This window comes from Triticum aestivum, chromosome 2B (assembly GCF_018294505.1).
Source record: "Triticum aestivum cultivar Chinese Spring chromosome 2B, IWGSC CS RefSeq v2.1, whole genome shotgun sequence".
Classification (NCBI taxonomy): Eukaryota; Viridiplantae; Streptophyta; class Magnoliopsida; order Poales; family Poaceae; genus Triticum; species Triticum aestivum.
The window spans coordinates 124,791,346-124,810,378 of NC_057798.1; the positions used below are offsets into that span (position 1 = coordinate 124,791,346).

Sequence of the window (19,033 nt, forward strand, 5' to 3'; positions counted from 1 at the left end):
GGACCAATTTAATAATAACGCGCTCATTTTTATTTTGAGCAATAACTCGCTAATTTGTTAATTATATATAAAAATGTGCCTCTCCAGTTTATTCTTTGATTTTTTTTTAATTCTGTTTTGAGCGGTTGTTTGAAATTATTAATCGTTGTCCTAGCTAGAAGTTGGATTGTACTTTTAACAAACTATAAATGGGCTGTAGTAAATTCCATTAGAATTAAAAAATGGGTTGTACATTCTTACAAATCGCAAATGGGCTATATGTTCTCTGCCAAATCCGAGCTGTGGGCCTACTAAGTTGACGCGTACCAAGGGCTTTGTCAACTTAGTCAATATAAACGATAGTAACTACAGTGACCGTACGATGTCCATCCAACAGCCATAGTGCTTCTTCAACCTCTGGTCTTCTTGCTCCAGCCGCCCAAAGCAGCGTCGGTCGTGCCGCGTGCTCCTGCCTCTCGTGGCCTGTTGTGATGCCACGGAGGCCTCACCGCCCCTTACTACTCCCACCGCTGGCCCAGGGCATCCCTCTACTCACCCACACCCCCTGTTATTCTGTGGCGATGGCAGCCTCATGCCGCAGCCGAACTAGTGAACTCTCGTACTCCTCTCCGCGTGGGCATCCACTGCCATGTCTTCCCCGGCTCCGTGTCTTCCCCTTCCTAGGCCTCGCCGTCATCCACCGCCTTGGTGTTCTTGGTGCGACATGGTTAATGTGGTCAATGACCGACTTCCATCGGAAGAGTACTGTACGTGGAGAGGCTGACAGCTGGGTCCACGGCCACAGCCCAGTTTTTTTTGTGATTTGCCAAGTAAGTCGCTTTGTTAGGCCTGTTGGGCTACAAATCTTTCAAGACGAGCAGAACTTCATTCGGCTGGCCAAGAAAATGGCCTATCAGTAATGAGAAATGGGCTGTACATTTTTAAAACACATCAAATCGGCAATTAATTTCAAATTTCTTTTTTTTATTTCGAGATTTTAAATAGCATTGATTTTTATGCGTGGACAATTTGTTGGATTTTATATTGATATACATTTATTTTTAAAATCAGTTTGAACGTGACTCGAAATTTCGGGATTAAAAACAGTTCAGACTGCACCGAAATATGCAAAATTTTGTATAATTTTTTAACCGTGGCCACAATATGGGCTGTAATGCTAACAAAAAGAATATGGGCTCAAAAAACCTTAAAAATTAGCAAATGGGTTGTAAATTATTAGAAATAATGGCAGATGGGATGTATGCTATTTTCCACAGATTTGAGGCTTTCCTAAAAAAAGGTTGACGCACAAGCAGTAACAGTTGGATTTCCATCCAACGGCTGTCGTGCTTCTTCAATCTCTGCTCTTCCTGCTCCAGCCGCTTAAACAAGCGCCGGCGGGACTGCCTGCTCCCTCCTCCCCGCGGTCGGCTGTGCTGCCGCGTAGGCCTCATCGCCCCACCGTACTCCCATCACTGGCCTAGCCATCCCTCTACTCACCCACACCTGCTGTTATTCTCCGGCGACGGCAGACGAACCAGTAAACCCTCGTACAGTCGTACCCCCCTCCGCTTGGGAAACAACTGCTGAGTCTTCCCTGCCTCCGTGTCGTTCCCTTCCTAGGCCTTGCCGTCGTCCACCGCCCTGGTGCTCTCGGCGCGGCCTGGTCAACGTGGTCAACGACCGACATGCATCTGAAATGGACTGTACGTGGAGAGGCTAACAGTTGGGTCCACGGCCGCAGCAAGGAAGTGCCTCCTTATTACGCACAAAATAATTATTCCTCCACCTGACAGCAGGGACCCACCTGACATGCCACCATTTTTCGCGAAAAAAACGTTTCCCTCCTGACTGCTGTGACCCACCAGCTACATCTTCGCACGCAAGGAAGTGCGTCCGGGCAAAAAAACGATTTGACCCCCTGACTGCTGGGACCCACCAGCGACATCTTCGGATGCAAGGAAGTGCCTGACAGTCGGGACCCACCCGATCGAAGCGTACGTAGCGTTGTCATTCTGATCGCGAACGTGTACGTACATATATACTGGTGGATGTAGAGATGCGCACATGTCGAAGTAGAGGCGTGCAAGTGTCATAGTAGAGACACGCACGTAGCATGTACACGTACGTACAACGGCCAGTGCGCAAGAAAGAAAATACGGCCACGTATGTGTACATACGGGCGGGGTCTCAAACGCCTACTCGCGCATATATACGTACGGTCAGGGTTCGTGTACATGGCTGGGTCGGAACTGAGAAACAACGTCGTCGTCGTATTCATGGGGAGCCAACCGGCTAGGTCAGAACGGAATGCGTGGTCGTGTTCATCGAGAGGGCTTGGACGGAACAGGTGATGGAAACGAGGCCTGGCGTACCGCAGAACAGAGGAAACGGCCTTGTATTCAACCGGCCACGTTCGAAACGAGATCCTGTTCATCGGGAGGGGTGTGATGTACCGCAAAACAGAGGAAACGGACCTCCTACGGTCGAAACGGGGGTCCTGTTGATCGGGAGGGGTGTGACGTACCGCAAAACGGACGAAACGGACTTGTGTTGGAGTGCTACGGTCGAAACGGGGTCCTGTTCATCGGGAGGGGTGTGGCGTACCGCAAAACGGGACTCCACGGGATACTGTTCATCTCCACCATCGACCACCTCCAGCCTCCACGGGCTACTGTTCATCCACCGTCGACCTCCTCCAGCCTCCACCTACGACTGTTCATCCACGGGCTCATGTTCATCCAGCCTCCACCGTGCGCTACTCCACCGGCTACTGTTCGACCACCCCTCTCCACGGGCTCCTGTTCAACCACCCCTCCATAGGCTACTGTTCATCCACCCCTCCACCGTCTACTGTTCATCCTGCCCTCCATGGGGTCGTCCTGTTCATCCAGCCCTCCACGGGGTCCTGTTCATCCAGCCCCAACCGTCTCGATCGATCGGGGTCCTGTTCATCTAGAGGCAACGCCATGGGTCCTGTTCATCCACTCCCACTGCTCACTGTTCATCCAACCCCCCCCCCCCCCCCCGCAACGCTCACTGTTTATCCAGAGAGGCAGCATCGATCGGCTTCAGTTAGCAGCAGTAGCGAAAGAATTGCTCGATCGGGTTCAGTTAACAGCCATCGATCGATCGCTCGGATTCAGTAACGCGTAGCCTGCAGTGCAATCGCTCGGGTTCAGTTAGAGCCCAACGCCTCGCTCGGGTTCAGTTAGAGCCAACGCCTCGCACACACGCGCGTACATGTACGAGAGAAACGCGCATCGTTCGGCTCCCGACCACCCACCGTAACCGGGAACTCCCTGAAATTTTCCTCGCCCTCGCTTCTACCACGGTTTTTTCCATCATGGATGGCCAAAAGAATGTCATGCAGTTGCGTCTCCGGCCCGGCCAGGACGAAAAGCCTATTTTCTGTCATGATTTTTTGTCATAGAAGTAGGAGCCCACCACATCTATGATGATACCGGGTTTTGTCACAATTATCGTCATAGAAGTGTAATATGTATGATAGAAAACAGTTTCGTTCGGCCCAAAATGTCACGGATGTGTCTTTTTTTAGTGTTGCTCGGGAAGACTAAACAACAAAGCTTTGCTTTTAAAAATTTAGGTAATATCAATATGGTCAAATTTTCTCCAACTATGTCAGTATTTATCTGGTTGTGGATATACATCTGGGTAGCAGGGAAGCATTGTCGGGGGCAAAGAAGATCTCAATTTAACCTATAAACCCTGGAGAACCGCTAGGCAGGACCAAGGTGGCCACGTCACCTTTAAATCACTCGTGCCACCGCCTGTTAATTCGGTGCCCCGCCAAGGGCATTTTAGTAATTTCACGTATAGGTGTATAAAACTTATCCACTGCAATGGAGAAACCCTAGCCGTCGCCCGCCCCCACGCGAGAGCGACCCGCGTCCCCCCGAGCCCCCCTTGCTGCTGCCACCCCTCCCCTCTGCCCCGCGCCGGATCCGCCTGCCGCCGCCACCACCGCTCTCCTCTGCCCCGTGCTGGACCACCTCTCCTCCTACTGCCGCGCCGCCACCGCTCCTCCATCCTCTGCCAATTCCAATCCCCTCCTCTTGGTCGCGCACCCGCGATGGAGATCGAGGATCCCGAGCCCCGGCCCCAGGCCCTAGCCGCCGGGGAGTTGGTCTGGGCCAAGACCAAGGGCCGCCACCCGCGCGCCTCCGCCCCCTCCCCAGAATCCTCCCTCGTCTCCTCACCCCGCCACCACCGTCAAGCCCTTCCTTGCCATCCCCGACACCGACGCCCTCACAAGGGCCAACACCGGCCTCGCCTTCGTTCCCCACAAGTTCCTTGCCGCCCCCGCCGCCTCATCCTCTTCCTCCCACCTCAGCCGCCTCCCCCTCCCCCTTACCCTCTCCCCCCCTCCCCCTCCCGCATCTCGTCTGCCTCGGGTGTGGATGCGACATTCCCGGCGCTGCTGGGTTTGATCTGTAGGAGAGAGAGAGAGAGAGAGAGAGAGGGAGGGAGGTGTGGCTTCTAACTGGAGAGGGTCTCCGCCGGCGTCGGCCTGCACCGGCGAGGTCAGGCGCGACCTGGCTTATAGGGCGGCTTGACTACAGTCTACAAATGACCACGTCCCTTTTCTCCCCTTCTCCCGTATGTATCTCTCTATGTTGTTTCTCCTCCTTTCTCACACGAAGAAACACACATAGCAGTAAACAATGGGAGGATTTGGGGGCTGCTCAGTTTTGGATATGGGGGCTGCACGGGCTTGGAGCAGCCAGCCTTGGCAACGAAGGTGAATAAAACACATACTTGTTATGTAAATAAGGTTTTTTCATAGTGACACTGACAAAGCTTATGCATGAGATAGAGCATCATTGTATTTTGTGATTCAGTTTCATAGCATTTATGCCATAGCAAGGTGCAGGGTAAATGCTCCTCTTGACCTATTCTATTTTGGAATAAGGTTGCGCCAGATTTTATTCAAATGAACATTGTAAAGTCTGTATTGTCATTTTCTAGATATGTCGAAATTTCAGACCAAACAAGTTTCCTACTTCTCCCCTTCATGAACTCTTCATCTTTTTCTTAATATCATTTAGTTTGCCATTTGTATTTTTGTGATTGGTAGATAAAAGCTTGCACAGTTGCACTTGGCGTTTATTACTATATATTCAGCTAATCGCACAAGAACCATCTTTGTAACAGATCTAGGTTTTTATCTGTCTCCCTGTACTTAAGGCCTATGTTGTAAGGTTCAGTGGTCAATTGGAGTATTAATTTCCTAGCTGTAGCTCTAAATAAGGTTTCCTTTGTTATGCAGTATACCCATATTATAATTAAAGGAGAGGAGTTGTACCGCCTTGCACATAATGCATTTTAATTCCTTATTTCTCACATCCCGAAGGTCACATTACATCTATGAACCAGAAGAACTAGAGGTATGAAACTCCCAAGAGGAAATATTCATTCCTCTTAGCTATGTATTTATTTGTACATGCTTTTGCAATACTCATGATGCCCTCAGAATTATTTAAAAGGATGCATCCTTTGGTGTCTGTTCATACTTATTATATGAGCTATATTTTACCATCGAGTAGATCTCTTATCACCATGATATTGTCTAATTTTTACATGGATACAGAAGGGTAACTTAACGTTGTATGCAGAGCTGGGTCGACATATGAAGACGCGGGAGCTAAAGCAAATAGACTGCGAGGTTATCAGGATACCAGAGAAATGGGTTATGATTTAGTCCTTGTAAATGGCACTGGTTTTTCTGGTGCAAGTAAAGCCTGACAGTGGTGTACTCCAGGCAATGTGAAGCTGGGACATTCCTATCAGGCGTGACCTTGTAGCCAAATCCATGAGGAGTCAGAGGCAGTTGCAGCAACTAACCATGAAGCGACGATGGAGATCCAGTTCATCTATACGTTTAAGGCTGCCTTCTGACCGAACTGCGTCGCGGCAGCAAAATCCGCTTTGATTCAATGCTCTGGTCATCTATGCTTTCCTGTTGTAGATTTTTGGAGCTTGCTCTATTAATACGTGTTATTTTGTGTATCATAGTTTAGGTCTGACCAGCACAAGGTGGCAACAGCAGTAGTGGAGAAGGCATGAAGAGGCCCACATCTAAAAATCCGTTCTACTGACGGATCAAGGGAGATGGTCTTAGCATCCACTATGACAATGTTGTCCAGAACATGGACGACTCTGGAAACTGAAAAGTGTATGTACCAACCAAATTTGACTATTTAGGTTCTATTCTATCGAATGGCACGAGTTCTTTTATTCATTTAAAAAAGTTAGTGCAACAAGTTTCTCTTATTCGTATTCAAAACAATTGCGATGAAATGGAAGAAACTCTGAGCAGTCATCTCGGATGTAGAGCTTGTAGTTATGTCATAGGTATATGTCTCTCAATTTATGTAAAGATGGGATCATAGGTCTTACAGTATGTCTTTATCTTGGGTGGTGAGTTAAAGGAATTCAGTCTGACAATGATGCTATCATGCCACTATGTGTTCCTTTCTCTAAATGGACCTACCTATGTTATTCAGAACAGATTTTGCTTCCAGGCGCACAAAGGCCACCGATCGGATCAACGTGAAGAAACCCGTTCGGACCGCTGCCGCATGCCTCGCCTCAGCAACGGATCAACCTCTGCACCTACATCCACTTCGACAGGTCGTCAGTCAAAGCAGGTCTATTTTACCCTCCTTCATGCGGATGAATCTGATCAAGTTTATTTCAAATTCCAATCTAGAGTAGTCACACTTTTTCGCCTCTGCCTGCCTGCTTCTAGTAGGGTTGCATTTCTCCAATTTTCACAGCTTCAAGTCAATACCTATGAATTGTGTATGTGATTCATCATTGTTCAATTATCCCGTACGCTATGTGAATTATATTCTAAAGTACAGGTTGACAACAACCTACTAGATGTACATACTTTTCTAGCTGGTACACAGTAAAAAGAAAGGGCTTGAGTAAATGCACATTGTTCATTTCATATCTATCAGAAGTTCCTGCATTTATTTTCCAATAGCCATAATCAATGTCAGCCACACACTTTGAAGGTTTTACACTTTTATTTGGTATCCTACTGCGCTGCATGATAACATCCACATTTACACGTAGTTTAGGCCCAGTAAAGCATTCCCCCCTGGTTTCTTCAGCTTGCAAGAAAAGTTATGGATTCCGAGTTGACATTCTATTTATTAAAAAGGTGCCTACATGAAAAAAAATCATTGAAAAGCCAAGTGAGACACAATAACTGTCCACCCAAATCATTGTGCTGGCTCAAAGCCCTCTGCGACACAGAGGCTGGCGGGCTCTTGCTCTGCACCCGCCAATCCGGCGATGGTGCTATATGTGAATTTGCCCGAATTGTGAAACTATTGCATGTGCACTATATGTATGATGGAAGGTTTCACTTGAGAAGTGTCCAAACTGAGGTATTAGATAACTGCCATACTTAATGGAAGAGACATTCTCCCTAACCTGCAACTGCACCAGTTATATAGATGCACATATAACTGATTTGTTGCTATCTGAGACCATTATTTTAATTGTGAATCTTATTTTTCTTTACCTCTAGGCAATGAACCATCTTACCCTTAAATCAGAATTCATGTTTTTTTCGCTCCTATTTTGTTCCTTACCAGTGACAGTGCAGATTCCTAAATGCATAAAGCTCCCGGGAAGGTAAAACTGTGGTGTTTCATTAAATTGAAATTTGTCATTTATATTTGACTGCTTCATTCTTCTCTAAAACCACAGGTATATCCATACAGTGAACTGGATTATGCATTAATCGGTTGATTCAGAGCTCTTGTATCTTGAGTGGCATTCACCTTTGGGCAATTCAAGCGACCGCAGGTATTTTCCAGTGATATTGAAGCTATTTTGAAATAGTGCACACTAGCATAATTTGTGTTATTTTCCGTGATAGATGAATTAGCATATCCCCAAAGAAGAGCAAATCCACTTAGTTAGAGCTTCGTTGTTACTCTGCGAGGAAATTTACCGTTTAAAACTTTTATCTCTTCCATTATTCAGTGTTGTAGGATATTTTCCAACTGCACTTGAAAATTAGGAAGCTGAAAAAAAAACAAGAGCTCAATTTTTAGACTAAAATTACAAACATTGCAATAAAAAGGTTGTAATTCATACAAGTTACCAACATTGATAAGTGATACTGCATTAATATTTCTCTTTCTTTTGCTAGAATATCTCTTTTGTACAAATTTAGGAAGATCTTAGGACGATTTTTTCTGATGGATTTTTCCTCCTTTGTTTATGTTTCAGGTCATGGTCTTCTTATTGATGTCTCACTGTTGAAAAGAGTTCTTATGTGGGTTCTGTTTTATTGTCTTTGTAAGCTATTCTCTTGTGATATTTCAGTTGTTCTGGATGCGATATTTTTGTTTCTAGCTACTGAAAGCATGAGGCTAATATAAATTGAACCCATTTTAAATTTGGATTTACATTGCAATTAATTATAGCAAACTGGTTAGTCAAGTATCTATAGACTATTAATATAGTTATTCTTTGTCCTTCCCAAGTCCTTTTTTCTTGGTACTTCAGCTGAAAAGATGCCCTTGGAGAATGTTTTTCTAGTGTATTTCCCCACCTTCTCCATTAAAACTATTAAATAACAATTAATTTGTAAGTTTCATATTCGGTGAGTCTTGTTGTACATGCTTGCAAGTCTAACATTTGTCTCCTATGTCAGGTACATGGTATGAGATTATGCACATATTTTTTAAGCTTCGTTGCCATATTTTTTGTACCAAATGTGTAGGCTTTACAACAGTAGCCATTTATCATTTACGGTGGTTGACCGTGGCCCATCTGAAAATCTACATGTCTCGCTGGCTCCCCACCGGATTACTAGGGCATTAAGCTCCACACGTGGAAATAGACTGTCACGGTAGAAGGCTGCGCACAACTGATGGCCGCAACTCGGTGCCGTAGTTGTGCTGCTTGCATTATGCTTGGGCTGCTCTGGAATTATTTAGATTTCAGTTCATGGACTTTATTACTCATGTGTTCTTTTAGTAGGCCTATACAAACACAATTGTACTATGGCTGATCTGTTTCCTCTTTTGTTGCGGTTGTCGTGTGTGCCTAGGAAAATATGAAATATTTAAAGTTTGGTTCTTTTGAAGCTTGAAACACAATTGTACAACAGCTTCCAGAAAGTATTTTGCAACTTCAGAAATCCAAAATTATGGTTCTGATGTTAACGACCAGGATGATGCGATAGCCTCTTTTGATCCGTATCTATTTTTTCGAAGCTTGAAAGATATACTTGCAACACTTGACTGGAATGAACTAACTTGTGTTTCTCTTCTTTTTTTCATTTCCAGAATACTTTGCTGCTAGCATAATTGTGATCCATTTTTTACTCTACTTTTCCTTGATCTATATACGTGATTGCCAATTTCCAAATTCTTAGTTACAGAAAAAACAAACAAAATTCAGTTTAGATGTGTCTGTTGTAGGCATTAGTAGATTCTTCTTAGCCATCATTCTGAACATTGTTTAAAACGACACCCTATTGCCGTTGGTGCCAAGAACTTGTGATTTATGGCTTATGTCAATTCCATCTTTATAGATGCTTGTGAAGTACACGGTGGGGGCGCGCATGGTTGATGATTATGTTCTGGGTTGGCCATTGAGAGGGAGGCCGAAGCAAACTCCATCAGGTTTCAGGTGCACGCCCTCTGTCCCTGTTTTAGTCTCTGTAGCTAAACTTGAGAATTGTACACTGGTATACACAGTTAGTTGCTGAGTTTACATGCAGTTATGGAAGTTAGAGCACATACATGCTTGATTTTACTTCCTTTAATACAGGGCATTCTATAATTACTAAGAACTGATTTGTTGAATTGTGGCTCCCTATTTTGTCCGGATAGCTACTTCAGGTTAGGCGGGAGAAATAAAAAGGGTGACCATAGATATATGGTCTAGCATCACAAGGTTCAGGTAACTGCTATTGATCGACCGTTGCTTCGGTCGAGGTGGATTATGCTTGATTATGTTCTTTGTATTTTTTTCATGGCCTACACTGGTGTTATCATCTATTCTGTTTCAAAAATTTCAATGGCTTAGTTTCATGTCCCGGTACCACTTGAAGTACAACTAAGTACCTTCTGACATGACAATAATGTATGTATTTACCTATGGTTATTGTTTCCTATAAGAAACATGATCATCTCACCTTGGTTTCCCCTGTATCTGACTTGGGACAGTTTTATGTGAGATTTGTTTTGCATTTTCTGTGTGTGTGGATGCTTAAGCTTAAGCTTTTGTTATTTGGTTCAGTTAGAGATTAAAGAAGACTGAAATTATGGTCTCGCAGCGAGGATTGCTGTGCCCAACCTGCACAAGAATGTAGTCCTTCTCCTAGACGTAAGCCACGGCGCATGTTTCTGCCATGATTTCCTTCGGTTGGATTTCATGGATTTAGGTGTTGAAACATCATGGGCTATGGATGCAGGATTAAGGACATGTACCTGCACTACAATGAGTGATCTGGGCTGCTTCTTTGTGGCTTCCAAACTTGAAATGTTTTTTGGAAGTTAGTTTAGTTTTTTGTTGTGGATTCACAGCTTCTCACATGTACCATTCTCTTGGACCTTTAGATTTCCAAAAAAACTAAATGAAGATATGGTGGTATGGTCTCAATAGTACAACTTAAAGCTTTCCATGCTTTACATTTTCTCTGAAATTTGCTCTTGAAGAATCATGTATCCATGTTAGATTTGGTGAGAAAATGCGGCTTCCAAGCAGAGGATGTGGGAGTGTTGGCCACATTTGATTTTTAACTTGGGTGTCTAAATATTCTCACAATACTTGGCTCCCTCTCGGCCTTTGCGCCATTGGCGCAACGAGTCATCTAGTATGTGATAACACTGGTTAGCTCGAGTCAAGGACGGTCATGTCACTCTTCAAGAGCGGTTAAACAGCCATGGATCTTTAACTTTCACAGCTCCACGTTGCGCATCTAACGCCGGCTTGCCGCGCCGTCGAGGCGTCGATCGGTGGGTCACCTCGTCACGTACGCCACGAGGTCGTCCAGGTCCCGGCGCGAGGACCCGCCGTCGGCCACGGCGGCGCGAATGGCCTGCCCGAGCGCCCTCGCCCGCTCCCGGACTGTCGCCCCTTCCTCCGATCGCATCGCCCTCTCGGTGGCCTCGCGGATGGCGGCCGCCGGCGTGACTTGCCCGCGCTCCTCCCATGGCCGCACGAGGACGCCGGCCCCGAGGTATTTGCACACCAGCTCCGCGTCCCATGGCTGGTCGCTGTGCATCGGCCACGCCAGGATGGCCTTCCCGTGGCTCAGCCCCTCCACCGTCGAGTTCCACCCGCAGTGGCTCATGAAAGCCGCCGTCGCGACGTGCGCCAGGATCTCCAGCTGCGGCGCCCACCCGGTGACCACCACGCCCGTCCCCTGAGCCGCTGCGTCGCCGAGCAGGGACGCCGCTGCGTCGCCGAGCAGGGACGCCGCCGCGTCCGCGAGCCCGCGCGCGCCGCCGGACTCGCGCATGTCCGCCCGGTCGGCGTCGCGCAGCACCCAGACGAACCGCTGGTTGGTGTCGCGCAGCGCTGCGGCCAGCTCCCTCGCCTGCTCTGTCCGGAGAGACGACGTCGTGCCGAACGAAATGTACAGCACCGACAACGGCGGCTGCCTGTCGAGCCATTCCAGGCACTCGTGTCGCTCCGCCGGAGCCTGTGCGGCCGCGGCCGCATCGGTGGCGGGCAGCACCGGGTTCAGAGGCCCGATGGCGAACAGCGTGTGGCCGTCGGAGGAGGAAGCGCTCTGGGCGGCGAGCACGTCGAGGAACTCGCCCTCGAGCGCGCGGCAGGTGTTCACGACCATGCCGGCCCCGGGCGCGCGGCGGCGCTCCTGGCCCATCCGCTTGGCGAGCGCCACGAACTCCTTGGTCGCGCAGGCGTCTGCCGGGTGGAACACCATCCCGTGGTCCCGCAGGAGGCGGTGGCCGGGGTCCATCCACCCGACGTTGTAGGACGCAGCGAGGCAGTGCACCCCGAGCGCCTCCCCGTTGGGCAGCCGGGCTGCTTCGCCGGCCGCGAACGCCGCCATGCGGTCGTGCAGGACCACGACGCGGCGGTGGGACGCCGAGAGCTCGTGCAGGAGCGCGGACAGCGAGGCCCGGGCGGCGCCGCCGTCGCAGAAGGCCTCGAACAGGGGCTGCATGTGCGTCGGGAACGGCGAGGACGGGTCGGGGTCCGGGGACGCGTGCGCCGGGACGTCGAGGGCGCGGAAGCGGAGGGCGAGGAAGGAGCCGGCGTCCCAGCCGTGCACGCGCGCGCGGGCCTCCCGGAGGTGCGGCTCCGGCGCGGCGAAGTGCACGGGGATCCCCCGGCCCGCGAGCAGCAGCGACACGTGCAGGAGCTGGTTCAGGTGGCCCTGCGCCGGGAACGGCACGGTGACCACGGCGACGGGAAGGGATTCCATCGCCGCGGGTGATCCAGATCGGAATGCAGCGGCGGCGGCTCACGGGCTCGCTTTTGACTCTAGGGAAAAGACAGAGCTTTCGCGAGAGGAGGCGCACTAGTCGCCACTCGCCGGCGTGACGCCAGATTAAATTACGAAACTGCTGTACACACGACATATAGGGTGAACGACCCTTGCACGATGGTCCATCCAGCGGTTTGCAGACAACTGTTGCCATGCATGGACGGCTTAAATGGATTGTCGTTCAATAATCGTCTACCTACTGTCGTCTGTATAGCAGTGCTGATTAAATTATTGCTCCGTCTGCTCTTCTCGTTCACATTAACATGTTCCCGAATTTCCACCTGAAATTGCAAATGTTACTCTGCAATTTAAGATGCCAGACGCCAGCTGACGAGATGATGATTCTGATAATCGTTATCTTTGTTCAGGTTCCTAAAAAGAAAAAGAAAAACTTCGTTCAGGTTAGCTTCAGTTGTTATGCCGGGATCATTTCAATCCGCGCAGGCTCAGCTCCATCTTGGGAGAATTCTGCTCAAATGGTGTGATGGGATGATGAAGACTATAAGAAACAGTTTGTAACATTTGGTATTTGCAACTTTCGTATCTTAAAATAACACCCAAGGCGTGAAACACTTTCAGTTTTGAGTCCTACTTGTTGAGTTGTTCTTTGAGACATTTCGTTCATCTATAAAATGCGGTAGCTGTCAAGCTGATTAAAAGTGTGGAAATTTACCGGGCGGTACACTTGAAAAGAAGAGACCTAAAACCATGACAAGCAGACAAGGTCTTTAGTATGGAAATATCTAATTTTATATATGTAAAAATGTCAGTACAAAAGTACGAAACGATTCTCAACTTCTCCATTAAGAAACAAGTTTAACTTAACACTCAAAGCTCGCTTAAGATAAAGTCCACGCGACAAAACAAATCTCAAATCACTCCAAATTTGAGTTGAAAGCTTATCGCAGGGCATCAGACATAGTGAACACCCTTGCCCTGGATCACCTCTCCAATGCGATAAGCAGGGCTTGATTCCTTGATAATCGTGTCAATTGCATCCTCGCTCACCATAAGGACCATCCCGACGCCCATGTTGAACGTCCGCATCATCTCGGCATCTTCAATTTTTCCAACCTATAAACGTATACCAAATAATCCAATAGTTGAGTACAAAGAGAGTGGATATATTGGTAGAGAATGTTCAAGCCAAGTTTGTTAGTTAGATATTTACCTGTTGAAGCCACTTGAACGCAGGTGGCACTTCCCACGATCTAGTGAAGATTTTCGCACCGGGTCCGGTGGGAAATACTCTTGGGATGTTATCAGTGAAGCCACCACCAGTGGTATGGGCTAGTCCTTCACACCACCCTTCCTAATGATCTCAAGCACCTTTTTCATCCAACATGATTGAGTTACAACTTTGGGCACAGAAATAAAACCATGGGAAATAGGGTCATTCATCGATAAAAACTAACTTGCTTAACATAGATGGCAGTTGGTGTCATGAGAATTTCACCGACGGTACTTGTTTTCACGTCGTTTCCTGGGAACTGGTCAGTCAAGGAGAGCCCACTTTTGTCCAATACTCTAGAAACAAGAATCTTTTTGGCTATCATTAACATAAACAAATTGGAGAAAAAGACTAGAAAACAAACGGGTAAAAGTTGAACTATGAATCATCTATTTGAATTTGAGACAAATCGAACTAGGTAAGTGTAATATACCTTCTAAGGAGAGAGAACCTGGTTGAATGAACCCCATTTGAAGGAAAACCAATGAGGATATCTCCCTCCACGATGTTTTTACCATCGATGAGCTTATCCTTGTCCACAACACCATGGCTAAACCACCAAGATCCTATTCACCTTCCGCATAGAAAGCATGCATCTCTGCAGTCTGTCATAATCAATTACTTAATTGGGAATGTCCTTTTGTATTGTTCATTATACAAAAAAGGGCATAGTCCATATGGAATGTTTATGGAGAGTAAATACCAAATTTACAAAGAAATGAACAATGACAAATATCACGGATTTTTAGTTAAAAATTTGCCCATGCACCAAAGATAAAAATAAGCACTCAATACATATCGTTGCAGTTATACTGATGTTCATATATGAGAGATTATTCAAATGACTTGATAAGATTCATTATGAAAAAAAAACTTATCTCATGAGAGGTCTCGCCTCTCCTCCTATCAGATTACAGCCTGATTGTTCGCATCCATCCATAATTCCCTTGATAACCTATACAATTCAAGTATAAATAGACACCACATCATGTGCGGAAAATAAGATTACAATAAGTAACAAATGATGCGTTAAGTAAACAACAACACCGACATTACCTTCTCCGCAAGATCGACATCAAGCTTGCCCGTAGCATAGTAATCCGAGAAGACCAATGGTTTTGCGCCTGATGTTAGGATGGCATTGACACTAATTGCTACCTACAATGATGACCAAAAAATATAGGGATTGATTCACTCCACATGATAGATGTGACAAAGAGCGCATATATATAGCAATTACTCACGTACCAGATCAATCTGTATCATCAATACTACTCCTTCTGTCCCAAAATATAAGAACATTTTTAACACTACACTAGTGTCAAAAACGTTCTTATATTATGGGACGGAGGAAGTAGTTTCAAATGCAAGCTTCAGCTTTGTCCCAACACCATCAACACTAAACATAAGGTATTCATCCTCTATTCAATCCAACCACAGGAAACAAAAATATCATGAGTATGGCATTACATTCTTGTGCCCAACCTGAGTAAACAAGAAATACAAGATCTGACCCACACAACGGATCTTAAACTTCTAAAAAAAGGTAGCACAACTACAATCAAGACAACAATGCTCTCTTTGCGCGCGAGCCACATATCTGTCAGAGTTATATTTGGTAGTTAGATGAAATTAGATAGGAATTGTTTACATATTATATTTAGTGGGCTTTTTATACTCTAAGTCTTAAGGACCTCTACATATACTCATCTGAGAGGTTCAATATATGACACAAATCACATCCTCTCAATTCTCATCCTCTAGCATGATATCGCAAGATCCTAAACCTAGATCCACCCCAACTTCCGCATCGCCCTGCTCCCGGGAGATTGATCTCCATGGTATCCGTCGACTGTCCCTGAAAGTCTTTTTTCCTATCGATTCATCGGCGGTTCTCTCCGTCGGTCGTTTGACTGGGGTCTTTCTTTTTTGGTTCCCCGAACATAAAAGGTTTGCTTCACCCATGGCCTACTGGCCTCACACGCATGTACTTCGACATCGGTGTCAACTCGACACCGACCGGCTCCTCGTCATGAACTATGCGTCAAGTCATCATGTGTCATTCGAGGGATGTCTTCATGCATCATAGTTGGCTTCTCTAGTCCATGCCTTGTCCATCGCTGGTCAATCATTGCCCCAATCATCGTGACGACTTCGACAACACCGTCGTGACTCCCATGTGAGCTGCTTCGTCCACAAAAGTGGGCCATCAACTCAACATGGTCTACACCATGGGCGCCTCGGTCTGATCTACTGAACACACACATTGCGATCAACCAAACATGTGTGAGCACGCGCGCATCAACACTAGTCGAGCATTGGTCTGCTGATGTGTTACCTCTGGGCTGCAACTTTGACGACCTTGGTCCTCGCTTCTAGTTGTCAAAGTATTTCTAGGCACGTACATCATTAGATGCATCTCCTGCCATTGCAACGACTCGGGCCATAATGTCACTACACGCAGTCATCTTTGTTATCCCCCGCGCAAAGATATCTTCTATACCATTGTGTCGCCTCCCTAAGTATGGTCCCCACACCTTCTACGCATGATCTTCATCATGGTGTCGGAGTGTCAGGTTCTTCCCCACCTACTACGTAGGTCCTGAAAGAAATACTCACACATCATCATGAAGGTAGCAATGTTGATGAAGATTGCCTCCGCAATGGTTCCTCCGGCAGAGTATCGAAGAAGGCCTCCAGATGGGATCACGGAAGAACACTGGCATGCGGCGGTGGAAGAATTGTTTCTGGTCTCGCTTTATATATTTTTAGAATATTATGGAATTTATAGGCTAGGAATTAGGTCAAATAGAGCCATGTGGGCCCCACAAGTGCTGATGGCGCGTCAGGTGAGCTTGTCGCTCCGTCGTGCATCTTGTGGTCTCTCCCTGAAGCTTCTAGGGTCTCTCATAGTCCATAAAAATCAGTGTAAATTTTTATTGTCTTTGGAGTTTGTTTGGTACGGTTTTTCTGCGAAGTAAATAAAATGCAAAAACAGAAACTGGCATTGGGTACTAAGTTAATAGGTTAGTCCATAAAAATAATATAAAATGGCATATAAAGCATACAAAAGTTATAATATAATTGCACAAAATAATAAAAAATTATAGATACGTTGGATACATATCACACTATTCCGTGTTGTAGAAGACCGGATAATCAACACATCGGGGGTGGGTGAATACTTTGCGCTGCTACTCCCGTAGGAGTTGTCGAGTTTTTCCCTAAAGAGGAAGGGTGATATAACACAGAAACAAAGTGTTTTGTTTGATTGAGAACCAATGATTAATCGAACCAATAGGAATCACCAAGCTAATGAGGTCAAAGTGCATGCACATAAACAAAAATAATACTTGTACCCAACTTGGCAAGGGGGTTGTTGATGTCTACTACGCAACCTTCTTCTTGTAGATGTTGTTGGGCCTCCAAGTGCAGAGGTTTGTAGGACAGTAGCAAATTTCCCTCAAGTGGATGACCTCGGTTTTATCAATCTGTGGGAGGCGTAGGATGAGGATGATCTCTCTCAAACAACCCTGCAACCAAATAACAAAGAGTCTCTTGTGTCCACAACACACCCAATACAATGGTAAATTGTATAGGTGCACTAGTTAGGCGAAGAGATGGTGATACAAGTGCAATATGGATGGTAGATATAGGTTTTTGTAATCTGAAAATATAAAAACAGCAAGGTAGCAAGTAACAAAAGTGAGTGAAAATGGTATTGCAATGCTTCGAAACAAGGCATAGGATTCATACTTTCACTAGTGCAAGTTCTCTCAACAATGATAACATATTTGGATCATATAACAATCCCTCAACGTGCAACAAAGAGTCACTCCAAAGTCACTAATAGCGGAGAACAAACAAAGAGATTATTGTAGGGTACGAAACCACCTCAAAGTTATTCTTTCAGAGATTATTGTAGGGTACGAAACCACCTCAAAGTTATTCTTTCTGATCGATCTATTGGGCTATTCCTATAAGTGTCACAAACAGCCCTAGACTTCGTACTAAAATAACACCTTAAGACACACATCAACCAAAACCCTAATGTCACCTAAATACTCCAATGTCACCACAAGTATCCATCGGTTTGATTATACGATATGCATTACACAATCTCAGATTCATCTATTCAAACCAACACAAAGAACTTCAAAGAGTGCCCCAAAGTTTCTACCGGAGAGTCAAGACGAAAACGTCTGCCAACCCCTATGCATAAGTTCACAAGGTCACAGAACCCACAAGTTGATCACCAAAACATACACCAAGTGGATCAATAGAACACCCCATTGTCACCAAGGGTATCATATGCAAGACATACATCAAGTGTTCTCCAATCCTTAAAGACTCAATCCGATAAGATAACTTCAAAGGAAAAACTCAATCCATTACAAGAAGGTAGAGGGGGAGAAACATCATAAGATCCAACTATAATAGCAAAGCTCACGGTACATTAAGATCGTGCCAAATCAAGAACACGAGAGAGAGAGAGAGAGAGAGAGAGAGAGATAAAAAACATAGCTACTGGTACATACCCTCAACCCCGAGGGTGAACTACTCCCTCCTCGTCATGGAGAGTGTCGGGATGATGAAGATGGCCACCGATGATGGATCCCCCTCCGGCAGGGTGCCGGAAACAGGCTCCCGATTGGTTTTTGGTGGCTACATAGGCTTGAGGCGGCGGAACTCCCGATCTTGGTTTCCTTTCAGGGGTTTCTGTATTTATAAAAAAAAATTGGCATCGGTTTCACGTCAGGGAGTCTCCGAGTCAGCCACGAGGTAGGGGGCGCGCCCAGGGGGTAGGGCGCGCCCTCCACCCTCGTGGATGACTCGGGACTCTTCCGGCCCAACTCTTTTGCTTCGGGGGCTTCTTCTGGTCCATAAAAAATCTCCGTAAATTGGCAGGTCAATTGGACTCCGTTTGGTATTCCTTTTCTGTAAAACTCAAAAACAAGGGAAAAACAGAAACTGGCACTGGGCTCTAGGTTAATAGGTTAGTCCCAAAAATCATATAAAATAGCATATAAATGCATATAAAACATCCAAGATGGATAATATAATATCATGGAACAATAAAAAATTATAGATACGTTGGATACATATCAAGCATCCCCAAGCTTAATTCGTGCTCGTCCTCGAGTAGGTAAATGATAAAAAATGAATTTTTGATGTGGAATGCTACCTAACATATTTATCAATGTAATCTTCTTTATTGTGGCAAGAATATTCAGATCCATAAGATTCAAAACAAAAGTTTAATATTGACATAAGAATGATAATACTTCAAGCATACAAACACTACT

At 46.0% G+C, this 19,033-nt stretch overlaps 1 protein-coding gene, 1 long non-coding RNA gene and 1 pseudogene across 2 annotated transcripts; 1 reads left to right on the top strand and 2 right to left on the bottom strand.

Annotated features, from left to right (window-relative positions):
* Positions 1 to 3,872: 3,872 nt before the first annotated feature.
* On the top strand, positions 3,873 to 8,985 carry LOC123043853 (uncharacterized). Its single transcript, XR_006419656.1, has 5 exons — positions 3,873 to 4,741; positions 5,270 to 5,387; positions 5,616 to 6,175; positions 6,507 to 7,824; positions 8,254 to 8,985. It is a non-coding gene; the product is annotated as an uncharacterized lncRNA (long non-coding RNA).
* A 1,611-nt stretch (positions 8,986 to 10,596) lies between these two features.
* On the bottom strand, positions 10,597 to 12,609 carry LOC123043852 (cis-zeatin O-glucosyltransferase 1). The gene has a single exon (XM_044466441.1). The coding sequence runs from the start codon at positions 12,431 to 12,433 to the stop codon at positions 11,000 to 11,002; it is 1,434 nt and encodes a 477-aa protein (XP_044322376.1). The 5' UTR covers positions 12,434 to 12,609; the 3' UTR covers positions 10,597 to 10,999.
* Positions 12,610 to 13,408: 799 nt separating this feature from the next.
* LOC123039102 (phosphoribosylformylglycinamidine cyclo-ligase, chloroplastic/mitochondrial-like) overlaps positions 13,409 to 19,033 on the bottom strand; it is a 62,743-nt pseudogene continuing 57,118 nt past the window's right edge.

What these genes read in the sequence shown, in the direction of transcription:
- LOC123043852 (XM_044466441.1), bottom strand. Translation starts at nt 12,433, where the DNA reads ATGGAATCCCTTCCCGTCGCCGTGGTCACCGTGCCGTTCCCGGCGCAG.